At 42.8% G+C, this 14,060-nt stretch overlaps 1 protein-coding gene across 2 annotated transcripts in view; it reads right to left on the bottom strand.

The window, feature by feature from the left end:
- Window positions 1–3,960: 3,960 nt before the first annotated feature.
- Window positions 3,961–14,060, bottom strand: part of CHRM2 (cholinergic receptor muscarinic 2) — a 171,956-nt gene continuing 161,856 nt past the window's right edge. For both annotated transcript variants that reach the window (XM_081024057.1, XM_081024056.1), the window contains exon 4: window positions 3,961–13,763. In XM_081024057.1, coding sequence (XP_080880183.1) covers window positions 12,317–13,723 — 1,407 coding nt within the window. In that variant the 5' untranslated portion in view covers window positions 13,724–13,763 and the 3' untranslated portion in view covers window positions 3,961–12,316. The remainder of the gene's footprint in view (window positions 13,764–14,060) is intronic.

The raw sequence follows: 14,060 nt of genomic DNA, 5'->3' as shown, positions 1-14,060 counted from the left end.
AATAAATAAACACATTTTGCCTAACACATTCATCTTTGCAAAACAATTTCCCCAAATACAAAGCATTAGTTTTTTTCACTAATGAATGCATTTTATTTTATTTTTATTTTGCACACATTTAGACCAGTGTCTGCCTTTTTGGCTGGAAAACTGCATTGCAAAATTTGAAGAAGTGCAAATTTCAAAGATGGCTATGTTTCTGTTCACATATTGTTTTGGAGAGTGTGAATTAGGGAGGATTGCCTTTAAAGGGTCGGATTTCATCTCCTTCCCTAATGGGTGGCAAACAAGTCTTGAAAGTTCCTGCTTCATAGGGGAAGGGAGTGACTGAGCTGGACTTGCCTCCTTGAATACGAATGATGGTCAGAGGCACTTCTCTGTGCAACAGGCAGAGGGAGCTCTTCCCCATCGCTGAGTCTTCTCGCCAAGGTTTAATTTGAGTTCAGCTGAGCTGGCAAAAATACCCAGAAAAAAGGTCTATTGATCATTTTATCATTTCGCCATCCATTTTACCACACATCAGGTGCCAACGTGTGGTAAAATGTATGGTAAAATGTCAACAAGGGGAAGGGTACACATGGTGTGGAATGTCGTGTTTAGTAGGGACCTAGGTTCAAATCCGTACTCTGCCAAGAAGTTCACCATGTGACATTAATTCACATCCTAACCTACCTCACAAGCTTGTTGTGAAGATTAAAAGGAACTGAGATGAGTCATGTGGGCCACCCTAAGCCTCCTGATGTTTGTTGGACTACAACTCCCATCATCCCTTGCCACTGAACATGTTGGCTGGGGCTGATGGGAGTTGGAGTCCAACAGCACTGAGAGGGCCACAGGCTCCCCCTCTCTGCCTTAGAACAATGAAAAGCTGATTGGTTTGCCCCCAAGCCTTGCTGCCCTGAAACCTCTGGGGTGCAATGCATCTTTGCATCTCCATTATTCTTTGTCACTTGTGTGAATGATGCAAAGCAGGGTCAGGAGGCTCCATGCATTGGAACCAGAGGCTGCCACTTATTCCCCCTTCAGGGCTCTGTCATATTAGCCAACCCAATCAGATTAGCAGTCCCCCTCCTTTGTATGGCTCATATCATTTCAGGTTAGTATTCATGAGCAGTAATATTATTGGAAAGTGACTTTCATAGCATATTAGCTAACGCGAATGCTAATGCAGACTGATGGAGGGGAGCTAATGTGAATGGGCTGTCAGGCTGCATTAGCACTGCTAATGCCATGCCTAACTCAGGTTAGATGGGCCATGAGTGATGAGCAACTGGCCACATTTCAGTGTAAGCTTCACCTGTACAAAAAGGATGGTCAGGGAGGGTCAATGGTGAGTTTCCCTTCTCAAAGAAAAATCCATTGAGAATTCTCTGCTTGTTTCTCTTTTTTTCAAATCAGTACTTCACGAGGAGGTTCTCTCTTCTCTGCAATGACTTCTGTGGTTTTCAGACTTTTTGCTTTCAGGGAATGCTTTCTGCTAGGGCTGTGTCAAGCCTCCAGCCCCAGTACTGCAAATCCCTTTCTCTCCTCCGCTTATGCACCAGACAGGCACTGTCTCGGTTGTCTTTCTGGCTCCTATCAAAAAACTTCTTTTTCCAACAAGCCTTTGAAATGGTGGTCTTTAGTCTAGTCCATATATGTGTTAGGGATATATACGGAAATGTTTTAAATTGTTAAAGAGAAGGGTGCATACATTGAAAATAGAATTGCTACCAAAGTTCGCTTGACTGAAAATTCAAGATGACTTTGTTGGGTGTTATTAAACACACACACACACACACACACACACAGCCATGATGATTTTGAATGAAGCTAAAATAATCCCATTCAGATCAGAGCAATTTCTCAGGGGGCCGAGTTTGTATATCTCCAACTGAGCTAAATTTCACCTAAAGTGAACAAGTTTGTTGGATTTGCTTTGCCCGAAACATCAGTAGGGATTTCAAAGGAAGGGATTTTGTAGAGTGGATTGCTTAATCCAATCAAAATAAATGTAGCTTTTAAACCTTTTGAATCAAGCTTCCATGCTCAGTTGCTAATGTTACCCTTGGACAAAGGTTCTGCTTCCCTCCAATTTGTTCTGTGACCTTTTGCATCCATTTTTAAAAGAGCGAACAGCAAAGAATCTGTTGAAAGGACTGAGCAACAAAATAAATAAAACGGATCAAATATTTTTTTTACCAGAGAGAAATGGCTTTTCTCCCTCCCTCTCCCCATTAGCTGCTGATCATATGCACAGATCACGCATATACAACTTATGTGTGCACTGGTCCTGCACAAAAGTGAGAATGCATGTTTGACCATTCTCCTTCTGCCTCCCCACTAATTCACAATTGTCTTAGGCTGCATAAACCTTTAGAATAAGTGTGTGTTAACCTGTAGAATCCTTTGAGAGGTGAAAGCAGGCAAGGTTGACAGGGAGAAAAGAAGCAAAGAACATCCCTGTTGTAGACTAGTGGGATTCCTTGGCTTTATATTGTACAGTAAAGTAGACTCAGAATGGATGGTTCTGTACACAATCAGTGTTTCCTTCCATTTTGCCAGAATAGTTCTTGCATGTCATGAACAGAAGATAGTTACACTCAACTTTCCAACAATGGAAAGTTGGGCTTACCCTGAAGTTTTAGTCTAGTATACAGGCAGGAGACCATCCTCTAGTTGGAGAAGGTCCAGTAAGCTGTGCATCCTTTCTGAGGAGGTGTTTCCCATATTAAGGACATGACTTCAAGCATGCTAGAAGACGAGCCACAGACCCAGAGCAGGGAGACAGCTGAGAACAGGTGGCTCTCCAGATCTTGTTGGACTACAGCTCCCATCCTCTGTGATCAATGGCCATGATGGCTGGGGCATATGGGAATTGAACACAAGTATCCATCCCTATAGGGACATGGGTGATGCTGTGGGTTAAACCACAGAGCCTTGGACTTGCCAGTCAGAAGGTGGGTGGTTCGAATCCCCGTGACGGGATGAGCTCCTATTGCTCAGTCCCTGCTCCTGCCAACCTAGCAGTTTGAAAGCACGTCAAAGTGCAAGTAGATAAATAGGTACTGCTCTGGTGGGAAGGTAAACAGCGTTTCCATGTGCTGCTCTGGTTCTCCAGAAGCGGCTTAGTCATGCAGGCCACATGACCCGGAAGCTGTACGCCGGCTCCCTCGGTCAATAAAGCGAGATGAGTGCCGCAACCCCAGAGTCGGTCATGACTGGACCTAATGGTCAGGGGTCCCTTTACCTCTACCTTTATCCATCCCTATCCTTGAGTATGACATACAACAGTTCAGTCATTGCTTGAAAAGGGCTAATGTAAAAATACCGGGGGGGGGGGGATACAGTCAGAGATGTAGTTATAGCCACCAATGTGGATGAAGTGGAAAGAGGTTTAGACAAATCCATAGAGGGTATAAATGTCTATTGGCTGTGGTGATTATGTTATACTTCCATTGTCCAGGGCAGTATGCCTCTAATTACCAGGTGCTGGAGGGAATCACTAATGCGGAGAGTGAGGTTGTGTTCAGTTCCTTATGTGGTGTGGCTCACTGTGGTCTGGTTTTTGTAGGTTACTGTGGAAGGCTGGGGAACTGATTTATAACCAAGTCTCTTAACGAATAAGTTAGACTAGATAGCTTTTTGCTGCACCACTTTCCAGCTCTGTGATTCTGTGGCCTCCCTGTAGTGCTCACTGAAGGAAACTTGGCCTCTACTGCAGTGACTTATCTCTAAAATTGTTTGCACACATGGAGAACTGAGTCCAGTGCCGAATTATAGTAATGGCTTGTGAGCTCTCTTCTCCAGATAAAATTTGTTATCATTTGAGTTGAGCCTATGGATCTCTTGCAGCAGAAATACTTTCTCCAGGGACCATTGAGTTGGTGCAAAGACAACCTGTGCTCGCTCTTGCTCTCTTTTAATTTGCAGAGTATACTAATTTCACATCTCACAATACAGTGGACAAATAAGCAGAGGTACCACATACAAAAACATTTTTATTAGTTAGTATATTTTGCTTCTTAATGCAATGCTCAAACTAGGAATACAACTTGGCAGAAGTACATACACATATATTGCATGTAGATTTTTGTGTGTGTGTCTCCAAAATATTTCAGATTCTCTTCAATTCAGCCCTACATGAGGTTTCTTCTGTTGAAGTCCTGGCCTCTGAATGGGTTACAGCTCCACATATCCTGCATAATGCATTGTAATGTCACTAATGCTGAATCCTGTAATCTTTCCTCCCACACCCTCCACCTTGGATGGATGGCAACATTATGTACAGATTCTCAGAGGTATCTCTCTCCATCATGCTTCACTTTCTCTGCATGAATACTGTGTAAATTATATGTATATCTATACAGATTATATAAATATATATCTATAATATATATATGTATATATGTATATTACGATGGTTGGGCTTTGCAAAGTCAACCATAACATTTGTGCTTATCTTATTTCTATGAGATCAAAGATACGGCATCATCAAGAATGCAGCCCAGACTCAGCAGCCTTGGCAATAATGATCTTAATTCAGCTCATTATCTTCCTTGCCGTCAGTGTCCACACATCCTTTATGAGTAATGCACTCTCTCATTCTTACAGTAGTTTTTAAGACAAGAATTCTAGCCTTTGTAAAGGAACAACAGGATTCTTAAAAAAGAAAAGGAAAGGAAAAGTGAAAACCCAAAACACAACCCAAAAGATCTCAGGAAGGATTGCACCCTTCCTCGTACATATAGTTTGAAGAGTAATCAGACATTCATTGTAGCTTTATTTACATTGTAACTCAAAAGTTCAACAATATTACAGGTGCTGTATTATATCTGTACATAGCCAAGTGATGGTTGGGTCATGTCAAAACACGTCACTGGTAGGTATTTACAGATGGTATTTAGCCTCTAGCTCAACACTGCCCTCCTCAATATGGCACCAGTAGTTACAGATAAATAGTTGAAAGTCCATTTATTAATGACCCTTGGCAGCCCCTTACTAACACTATTATGCAGTTCGGTACAGGATGGCCAATCTTTGGGGTGCAACTGTAAAGATGACATGGAATCACCTGTGGCATCCAGACATCCTGTATCCTCCCAGAAGATACTGTAGGAGGGCATAAAGGAGTTTGTCTGCAGTCACTCTCGAGTTTGTCCCTTTGGCGGGGCTGGGGAAACACAGTTGGATCTCCCATTTCTCAACTTTCTATTTCCAGTAATTAAACATCATTTGGTCAAAGTGTGAGTACATCAAACACATGATAAGATACATTTCTCCACAATGGATACTGGGACCAGAACTTTCCCAACATGTAAGGTTTTTCATACCACATTCTTGCCTGTGATCATATGACACAACATCCCTTTTTTTGTCTTGAGGATGGTGAGCACCTGCAGTTACTTATTGCTGGCCATGGAGAAGGGTGGGGAGGGAAGAACCCACTCTGGAGCATGGTTCTTTCCATAATCAGCAATAGGAAACCATGTGTTAACTCTGTTCATGCTTGCTTCATTATTCCACCAGGATACTGGCTGCCAGGAGCCCCCCCCCCCCATGTGATTTGGAAGGCTGTCTCCATGATTAGGAGAGCATCTCACATTGTCCAGCTGAGCCATAATCATGCCAGAGAAGCCTTTTACTATAGGGAGTACCATGCGAGTATCCCTTCATGTGAATCGTGCAGCTTCTAGCTGCCCAGATGTTCTGTCTTCCCAATGCCCATCCAACCAACAGGATGACACAAAAACTGGGCCTTTGTCGCATTGAATCCAGTAGAATTAAACTGCTTTAGGTAGAAGTGAATAATTTTGTACAAAATGCCGATTCTTTTAGCAACTTGAGGGGCATGCAAGATGCTGGGCTCACCCAGTGGGGTTTGGAGTTGTATCTAGAGTTGATCCACTGAAATAACTGGGCCTAAGTTAGCCATGTTCATTAATTTCAATGGGGCTATTCTGAATAGGCCCAGTACTGGAGACAATTTCTTTTCTTGAAGAAGTAGAGCCTTCAAGAGCCTCCTTCTCCCAATTCACACCCACCCAAGCACCACCCTAGTGGCTGGTCACCCACCCACCACCACAGAAAGTTTGTAGGGGTGGGACATGGTGCTGAGAGAAGGACTGGGCTGTGTGGCTGCAATGTTGCCCTCTTAATGCCCCCACAGTGCCTCTGGGCCCTGTTGCAAGTGTGTCCACACATTACATTCAACAAGCGTACAGTCTGTACACAGATGTGTACACAAACAATTTGGCTGTCACAACACTCTTCACTTCTGATGGTTCATGAGTGTGCAGCCCGTGTACACAACCAGTGAGCTGTACAAATCAAAAAGAGTACACTCTCACACAAACACTTGTGCATGGGTAGAGACAGCTTATACTTGTGTTCATTGTATTGTCTGAACAAGCCTAGAGGAATGATGTGTCAGGGACTAGATCCAAAGCCAATGAAAGGAAGAAAATGGCTGCTACTATAGCCCTCAGCTGCAGTGGCCCCAGGCCTTGTCCAAACATGTTATGTGCCAATGCCAGCCCTGTCCTCGAGACAAGTGTTTCTCCACATTTCTGCAATATGCTTTCTATTTTAGAAATGGCAGCTATGTGAACACTCAACCTGAAATGGATTTTACTATCTTGCTACATGTATAAATATGAGACTGACTTCAGGTACAGTTGAAAGCTCTTGGCTTCTTGAATAGGGCCAACCTTGCCACATAGTAATGTCCCAGCTAAGTTCAGAGGTGTATACTTCGGCTCCCACTAGGCTGAGACCTTCAAACATTGCAAGAATGAAATGCCTAAAGGATGCCTCACACGAGAGAGGCCTAAATTTGGTAAGCTGCCATAAGATTGCTTCCATCCACACCAAAGTCCAGATTTGTTTCAATGCAGGTAGATGTTTTGTCATTCCACGCTGCAAAACCTTTTAGGAATCAATCTACAATGTTTTTGGTAAAATATCCACTTGCCAGAAGTAGGGTTTTCACATGATACAATTCAGACACATTGAAACAATATATGGAAACTGGAAAGAAGGCTATTGCTAGGGGAAGCAGGCTGGGGAATCTATTTCAATTGCTTCCTCTTCCCTCAAAATGTCTGATGATAATGTTTCAAAGAGGGAAGCAATTGTAGGGGTTGTGTTGATGGCTTTGGATGTGACACTGAAGTAGGCAAAGGGGCTGAGGACAGGAAGCACAATTGTGTCACATTTCTACTTTTGTCTCTCTCCCTTTATAGCATCTGAATCAGAAACTTGCACATATATCCCTCAGGGGAAAGATGCATTGTTTTTGCAGCTCCTCACAGATTTATATAGCTATTGCCTGGGAGTTAAAAAGAAGAAAAATGGGACTAGGAGCTGCCGACTTTTGAATTTGCCTGTTGCCATTAATTAAACATCAGTTTGATCCGTAGAAGTTTACAGGTGACCCCATTTATCTCCATCCAATGAAAAGTTTATGTGGCCACCTTGTCTCATTAATGCAGTTATTTTATCCCACGAAACACTTTTGATTTACAACTAGAATCATCAGAAAAACAGATGGGTGGAAGGCATATGCTATTGACTTGTGTTCTTCAACCTTGAGGCCCCAGGTGTTGTTGGACTACAACACCCATCATTCCCAGGCAGCTCAGCCAATAGTCAAGGATGATAGGGCCTATAGTACAACAACATCTGAGGACCCAAGGTTGCGGCCAATGGGAAGTACTGAATGGGAAGCATTCTTGCAAGTGACCCTTTAGAGTGATTTAGATGCTCACAAATTATTCCTGATATGATACTGTCTTCTTGGTAACAGCAGCAATAGGTGTAGTGGGAGCACTTATTTGACCTCCCATCACCAGTGTCACTGCACTGTACTGGGAGGGAGAGGCAAGAGATAGTGGTGAGGTTAGTGCAATGCAAACACATCAGCAGAAATGTCAAGTTGGATCTATCAGTGTATCTGTAGCACACTGACCTCACCCCTACCCCTCTTGATGATGGGAGGTCAGGTAAATTCCACCTTCCCACTGACCACAGCTGGTTGGTGATCAGTCACCATTCAAGAATGATTGGTATAGAACATCAATAGTACATCCTCTCTTGGCAACACAGGCTAGAAATAACCTACTTGTTTTCTCCATACAAATCTCATTTGGGAAAATCTTAGGGCTGGTCATCCTTCAATGAGTAAGGATAATTGATAGCTTAACCTTCCAGTTTTGCCTTGTTTGCATGCAAGGAAAAAGGATCCCAAGTAAAGGGGTGCAGGATCCTTTCTCAGTGTGTGTAGATTCTGCAAACAGAGGTAGGGTTTATTATTGCTGTCAATAATTCTATCGTCTCTTTCACTGCAGTGCCCAGTCAAAAGCTGCAGCAAGTTGGGAACACGTAATTGGCTTTGTCAACCTGCTAAGCAGTCAGGAGTCAAGTGACAATTGGGAAGCTCAAAGGCACCATGTTTTTTTAAAAAAGAGAATAAATTGCATTTACATCCAACAGTAGCAGACTTCAAAAGGGGAGATGTCATGATATGAATGCCAAGGGGCCATGTAGGCCTGAGACAACAAGGAAAGCCATGAGAAATTGAGCAATCCCCTTAGCGATTCCCAATGACTTAATCTTTACTTGAAAGGTGAAATCATTAAGTAGCCAGGAGGGATTTGTTTCAATGGTTCTGCTCTTATTGATTCCCAGCCCCAGCCCCACCCACCAGAATGAATTTAAAATATTTCAGTTTTCAAAAACGGAGGGAGAGAAGCATGAATCCTTAAAGGGTGAACAGTTTTGATTGTCAGACAAGGGAAGAGAGTTGAATTAGTATTGTACAAATATATATGATACATCTATTCATTGTGTATATCTGCAGTTATTCTGTCTCGTGTGAGCAGTGTGTAATGGAGGGGGAATACAGAAGAGCATAGCTTGAGATTGTTTTCAGAACAGGAGTGATGGTGTCATTTATCAGAGTGAAATTGACAGACCTTCCTGGCTCTGGTAAGTGAATGAAGTGATAACACTTTCAGATCCTTCTGCAGTTTCTACATGCTCAAAACTTAAAAGGTAATATGTCTAACTCAGATCCATTGATTTTCAATGGGTCTACTCTGAGTATGATTTGGTTAGAAACAACTTAATAGTCTTAAGTAAATCCATTGATTTCAGTGGGTCTACTCTCACTATGACTAAAGTTGGAAACAAACCTATGACTGACATGGATATGATGGGATACGTATGAAAATATAATTTATTTTCTGAATCACAGAAAATAACCTCCCTCTGAGATATATATATATGGCATAGGGATGATAAGAACAAAGCAAGGGAAGAGAAAAATAAGGCAAAGTAAGATGCTGTTAGAACTTTAATTCAAAAATTTTCCTTGTAAAGACGGACCTCACAGCCCTTAGTTTCTTATCTTTTAGGCATCAGCTTCCAATCATTTTGGTTCTCCCAGGCATCTGCATTGTTTGTACTTCAAAGCAGGATTGGGGAGAATTGAAGTACTGAGGCATTTGCTCTGTTGTTTTGATTGCTATTTCAGCAATTGCCAGGAGGAGGAGGGATAAGGCAGTAGGGAGGCTGGTGCGGTGCAAACACACTGGCAGAGCCAATCTGGTGCTCCTGCCAATACATTTGCACCACACCTACCTCACTGCTGCCTTGCTTCTCTCCCTGATGGTAAGCAATAGCAACCTACCTTCTGGGGATGCATCATCAAAAAAGAATACAAAGGAAGACTCTAATCTACATAAAATTTGCATGTGTTAATTTATATGCATAGGTACAAATGTAGAAAGAATCACTATAATTTAAATAGAAGTATACTACATCTCACCATAGCAGGGAAGACTATAAACATGTGACTTGCGTGCCTGCTCAGTCTACTGCCCCAGTGGCTACCTAGTGGCCTTTGCTGCTCTCCCATTTTGTGATCCTACAGCAACTGATGCAAATGGAACTTCTGTGAATTTCACAGCACATTTTATAAGATGTGTGTAATAAATCAAAATTCTCTCTCTCTCTCTCTTTCTCTCTCTCTCTCCCTCTCTCTCTCTCTCTCTGGCTTGGTAAAAAAAACCTGAACCAATGCTGAGTGCTTGCAGAATAAACCTATCATAGCTTTAAACTGATCTGGTCCCCAAATAACACCCAGTGAATATGGATTTTTTGTGTTCCCTTTTCTTTTGCCTACTGAACATTCTACAAGTCTTATTGCAATGCAACAAAGGCCTAGTTTTGGCTGAGGTGGTAAACGTTATTTCAGGCTGTACTGTTTTATATGTTTGGGGTTTATGTGATTGAATACTCCTCTGTATAAAACTGAATTCCTTCTACTTATAACATTAGATGGAAGACGATGCTAGATCCTTTTTGACATGTCAGTTTTCTACAACTGCATTCAGAAGTCACATCCAAATAATTGTTTGCAGGAAGAGGAGCAAGCCTTGTCTTCATGTGTTCCCTTCTGCCTCCTTGTATGCCCATCTTTGTCAAGTCACAGGATATCTGAAGTGAGAAGACGTGGTTTGAATGATTCTTCCAAATCAGGGTTTGCATACAATATTTTGAATATTGTTTGCAGTCCTGGTATAGAGGAATCTTTCATACTACAGTTTGCTGTTTCAGATGTCACAGGCAATGTTTGTTTCACAAAATCTATTAAGCGGTGAATGCAAGGGGAACAGGTGGGAGTATGAACATAAGTGGCTAATTTCTAAACGTCCTAACTAGATGTAGTCAATGTGGTACCTCAAGATGTTGCTGGACTCCATCATCCCCAGCCAGTATGAGCAATGGTCAGGAATGATGGGGGTTGTAGTCCAACAATATCTGGAGGACACCATGATGGCTGGGTACATGGCTCCAAACCATGGTTTGGAGAATCAGTGAATGTTTCATCTGAACACAACCTATGTGTAGGGATTTTTCCCCCCTGAATGGATGACCTACCCACCCCACAACTTGGGATCTAAAGTGATACAGCACAGGGACAGGTATACCACATCTGTTACTGAGAACTTGGGCTTGTAAACAAAGCCTACAAGGTGTGGTGCCTTAATGAAAAAGCTACTATTTTGAAACCTTACTTTGGAAGACTACATACTGAGATAACTAATCAATTTATTTGTTTAGTGAACTTCAAACAGTTGGTGTTTCGTATCTCCCAAGTTTGGGGGTGGGCAGGGAGAAGAACCTGCCCAAAGGTAGTTTTTGGAAACAAAAAACTTCTGAAGATTTATTTGCTTAATGAGCAGGAAACAGAAAATTAAGAGGTGAGATGGATGGGCAAAATTCAATGGGGACCATTTTTCTTTCTGAAGTGCACAGCCTAAAGAGACTCATTGGGATGTTTTGCCATTTCATAGACCAAACTGACTGGGCTGCAAATGCCCCCAATGCTTCATTTTCAAAAGCCTTTGGCTAGTCACTGTGGCTTGCCAAATGATAAAGGGGCCACTTGGTTCCATTTTCCCACTCCATTGGACTGCCCTCAGTACTATGCAAAGTCTGACCCAGTTACCATGTGGCACCCGTTAACCAATCACGGCTTCCAGTGGTTGCAACCTAGCCAAATCCCAGCACTTTTAAGTCTTCTTGACTTAAGATGGAGCAAGTGTAGCATGTGCTTAAAAGCCTGGCTGAAACCATGCCCGTTATGAGGTAATATACTATTTTTTTTCTGATGCAGATTCAAGCAGCAGGAGAGAGGTAAATAATTAATAGTAACATCCATCAAATCCCACCACTTTTTAAAATTATGGAATCTGCTGAGCTGATTGGATTGTTCCGTGTCTCTCTCTTCCAGTCATTGAAGCGTTCCATATAGGAAGGATATTGTTGAACGATTCCCCCACCACCACTGTTTTCAAATGAACATACACACAGACAAACAAAACTGGCAACTGCCAGGCCAGAAGAACTGACAAAGACGCAACCCTCAGTGGGGTTGTCCTTCTCACTGAAATGCCAGTGCTTCTGTGCAGATCCCTTTCAGATGAAGCAAACCTAAACGGGCTTCACACAAGAGAACTCTTCCCCAAAGAAGAATGGATTCAAAAGCCCTTCTGTATGAGACTACCAGAGATCTGGGCGTGTTGCCTCAAGTTCATATCCTCAGCTGGCCTGCCCACCCTTTCCTGCCTCGTAGTGATTCACTGACAGAAAAGTGGTGATCTCTGAAGTGTAGTTGTCGGAGATGGAGCACATGTCGTCCCCCCCTCCACCCCATCAGTATGTGTCCTATAGCCTTCTTGGTTTCATTCTAGAGCATAAAGTGCTGTGGCATAGTTTTATAAAACTTTGAACTTCCTTCTCCCTTCCCCACACCCCGCCTATTACTGTTTTACCTTGTAGCTCCTATGTTCTTGTAATGACACATAAGGAGGTGCTTAAAGGTTTTCTTGAAGGTAGCATTGCAGAGCGCATAGCAGGCAGGATTGATGGTGCTATTGATATAGCACAGCCAGTAACCAATGGTCCATACTGTGTTGGGGATGCAAGATGCACAGAAGCTGTTGATGAGGACCATGACATTGTATGGTGTCCAGGTAATGATGAAGGCCAGGAGAATAGCCAATATAGTCCTGGTCACCTTTTTCTCCCTGGAAGGAGGTGTCTTCTTTTTGGCAGGCTGCTTAGTCATCTTGACAATCTTACGTGCTACAATGTTCTGCTTCTCATCTCCATTTTGCCCATCGGGACCTACAATCTCCACGGTCGTGTTGGTAGAACCAGAACAGTCGCCTTTCGGGGACTTTGTGAGTATCCTAATACATGTCAATTTGGAGTTCTCCACTTTGGCATTGACTTGGGAGGCAGAAGCCCTGGTGTCCTCTTTGATGGGTTCATCATCTTTCACATTGGAAGCCACAGCGCTGACAGAGGTGGAGTCATTAGAACTTTCCTTCTCCTCTGCAGTAACACAATTTTCCATCACTGATTCCCCTGTGGCTTTACCATTCTGAATTTTACCATGTTCTACCCCATCTTCATTAGTTGGAACATTGTTATTGTTTGGTTTTACTATTTTACCTTGGACCAAGCTTGGAGAAACTGGATCCTGGTTTTGCCCACTCCCCTTTTTGTCTTTTTTAATCCTGCTCTTACTGGCGCGAGATATTTGCCAGTAAAGAATAGTCATGATGATAACAGGCAGGTAGAAAGCGGCAATCGCTGTGCCAAAGGTGACGGCTGCATTGGACAGGAACTGAATGTAGCATTCCCCATCAGGGACAGTCCTCTCCCCTACAATGAACTGCCAAAAAAGAATTGCGGGTGCCCACAAGATGAATGACAGCACCCAGGCTGCGGCGATCATCATACCTGCCATCTTAGTGGTCCGCTTGACAGGGTAAGTCAGAGGCTTGGTGACACAAAAATATCGGTCAAAACTGATAATGAGAAGGTTCATGACGGAAGCATTGCTGACCACATAGTCAAGCGCCAACCACAAGTCACAAACCACAGGTCCAAGCGGCCAATAGCCAATCACAGTGTAAAGTGTGTACAGGTTCATGGAAAAGACACCGATGATCAAGTCCGCACATGCCAAGCTGAAAAGAAAGTAATTGTTGACAGTCTGCAGGTGCCTGTTGACTTTAATGGACACCATCACCAGGATGTTCCCAATGATGGTCACAAGACTGAGGGAGCCAGCCACCAGGACGATGAATACTACCTCAACCGTTTTATAAGGACTTCCCAGAGGCATCACATCCTCCAAATAGCTTATGTTCGTCGAGTTATTCATGTCTGCGTCTAGCAAACTGGTAGATAAATATCACTTAAGCCTGCAGAGGAAAGAAAAAGAAAACAAAGATGGTGAGGCACTTCAGTTTATGCCATTTCTGGCAAATGGAGCTCAAGGAAAGGTGAGACGCAAAGGAATGAAAATCCCAAGGAAAATTCAGGAGTTTCATCAATCAACGCTCAAGTTAAATGTTTCATCTTACATTGATTATAATGGGACTTTGGCCTGTTTAGTTTCCCCTGGATTATGCCTCAAGATGCTAAATATGAATTAAGTTATTTAGGGGAAAGAACAAAAGGGATAATGTTAAAATGAAACACACACACACAGAAACGTA

This window comes from Podarcis pityusensis (genome assembly GCF_964106645.2).
Source record: "Podarcis pityusensis genome assembly, chromosome: 10".
In the NCBI taxonomy this organism is placed as follows: domain Eukaryota; kingdom Metazoa; phylum Chordata; class Lepidosauria; order Squamata; family Lacertidae; genus Podarcis; species Podarcis pityusensis.
This window is presented reverse-complemented; position numbering and strand designations above follow the sequence as displayed.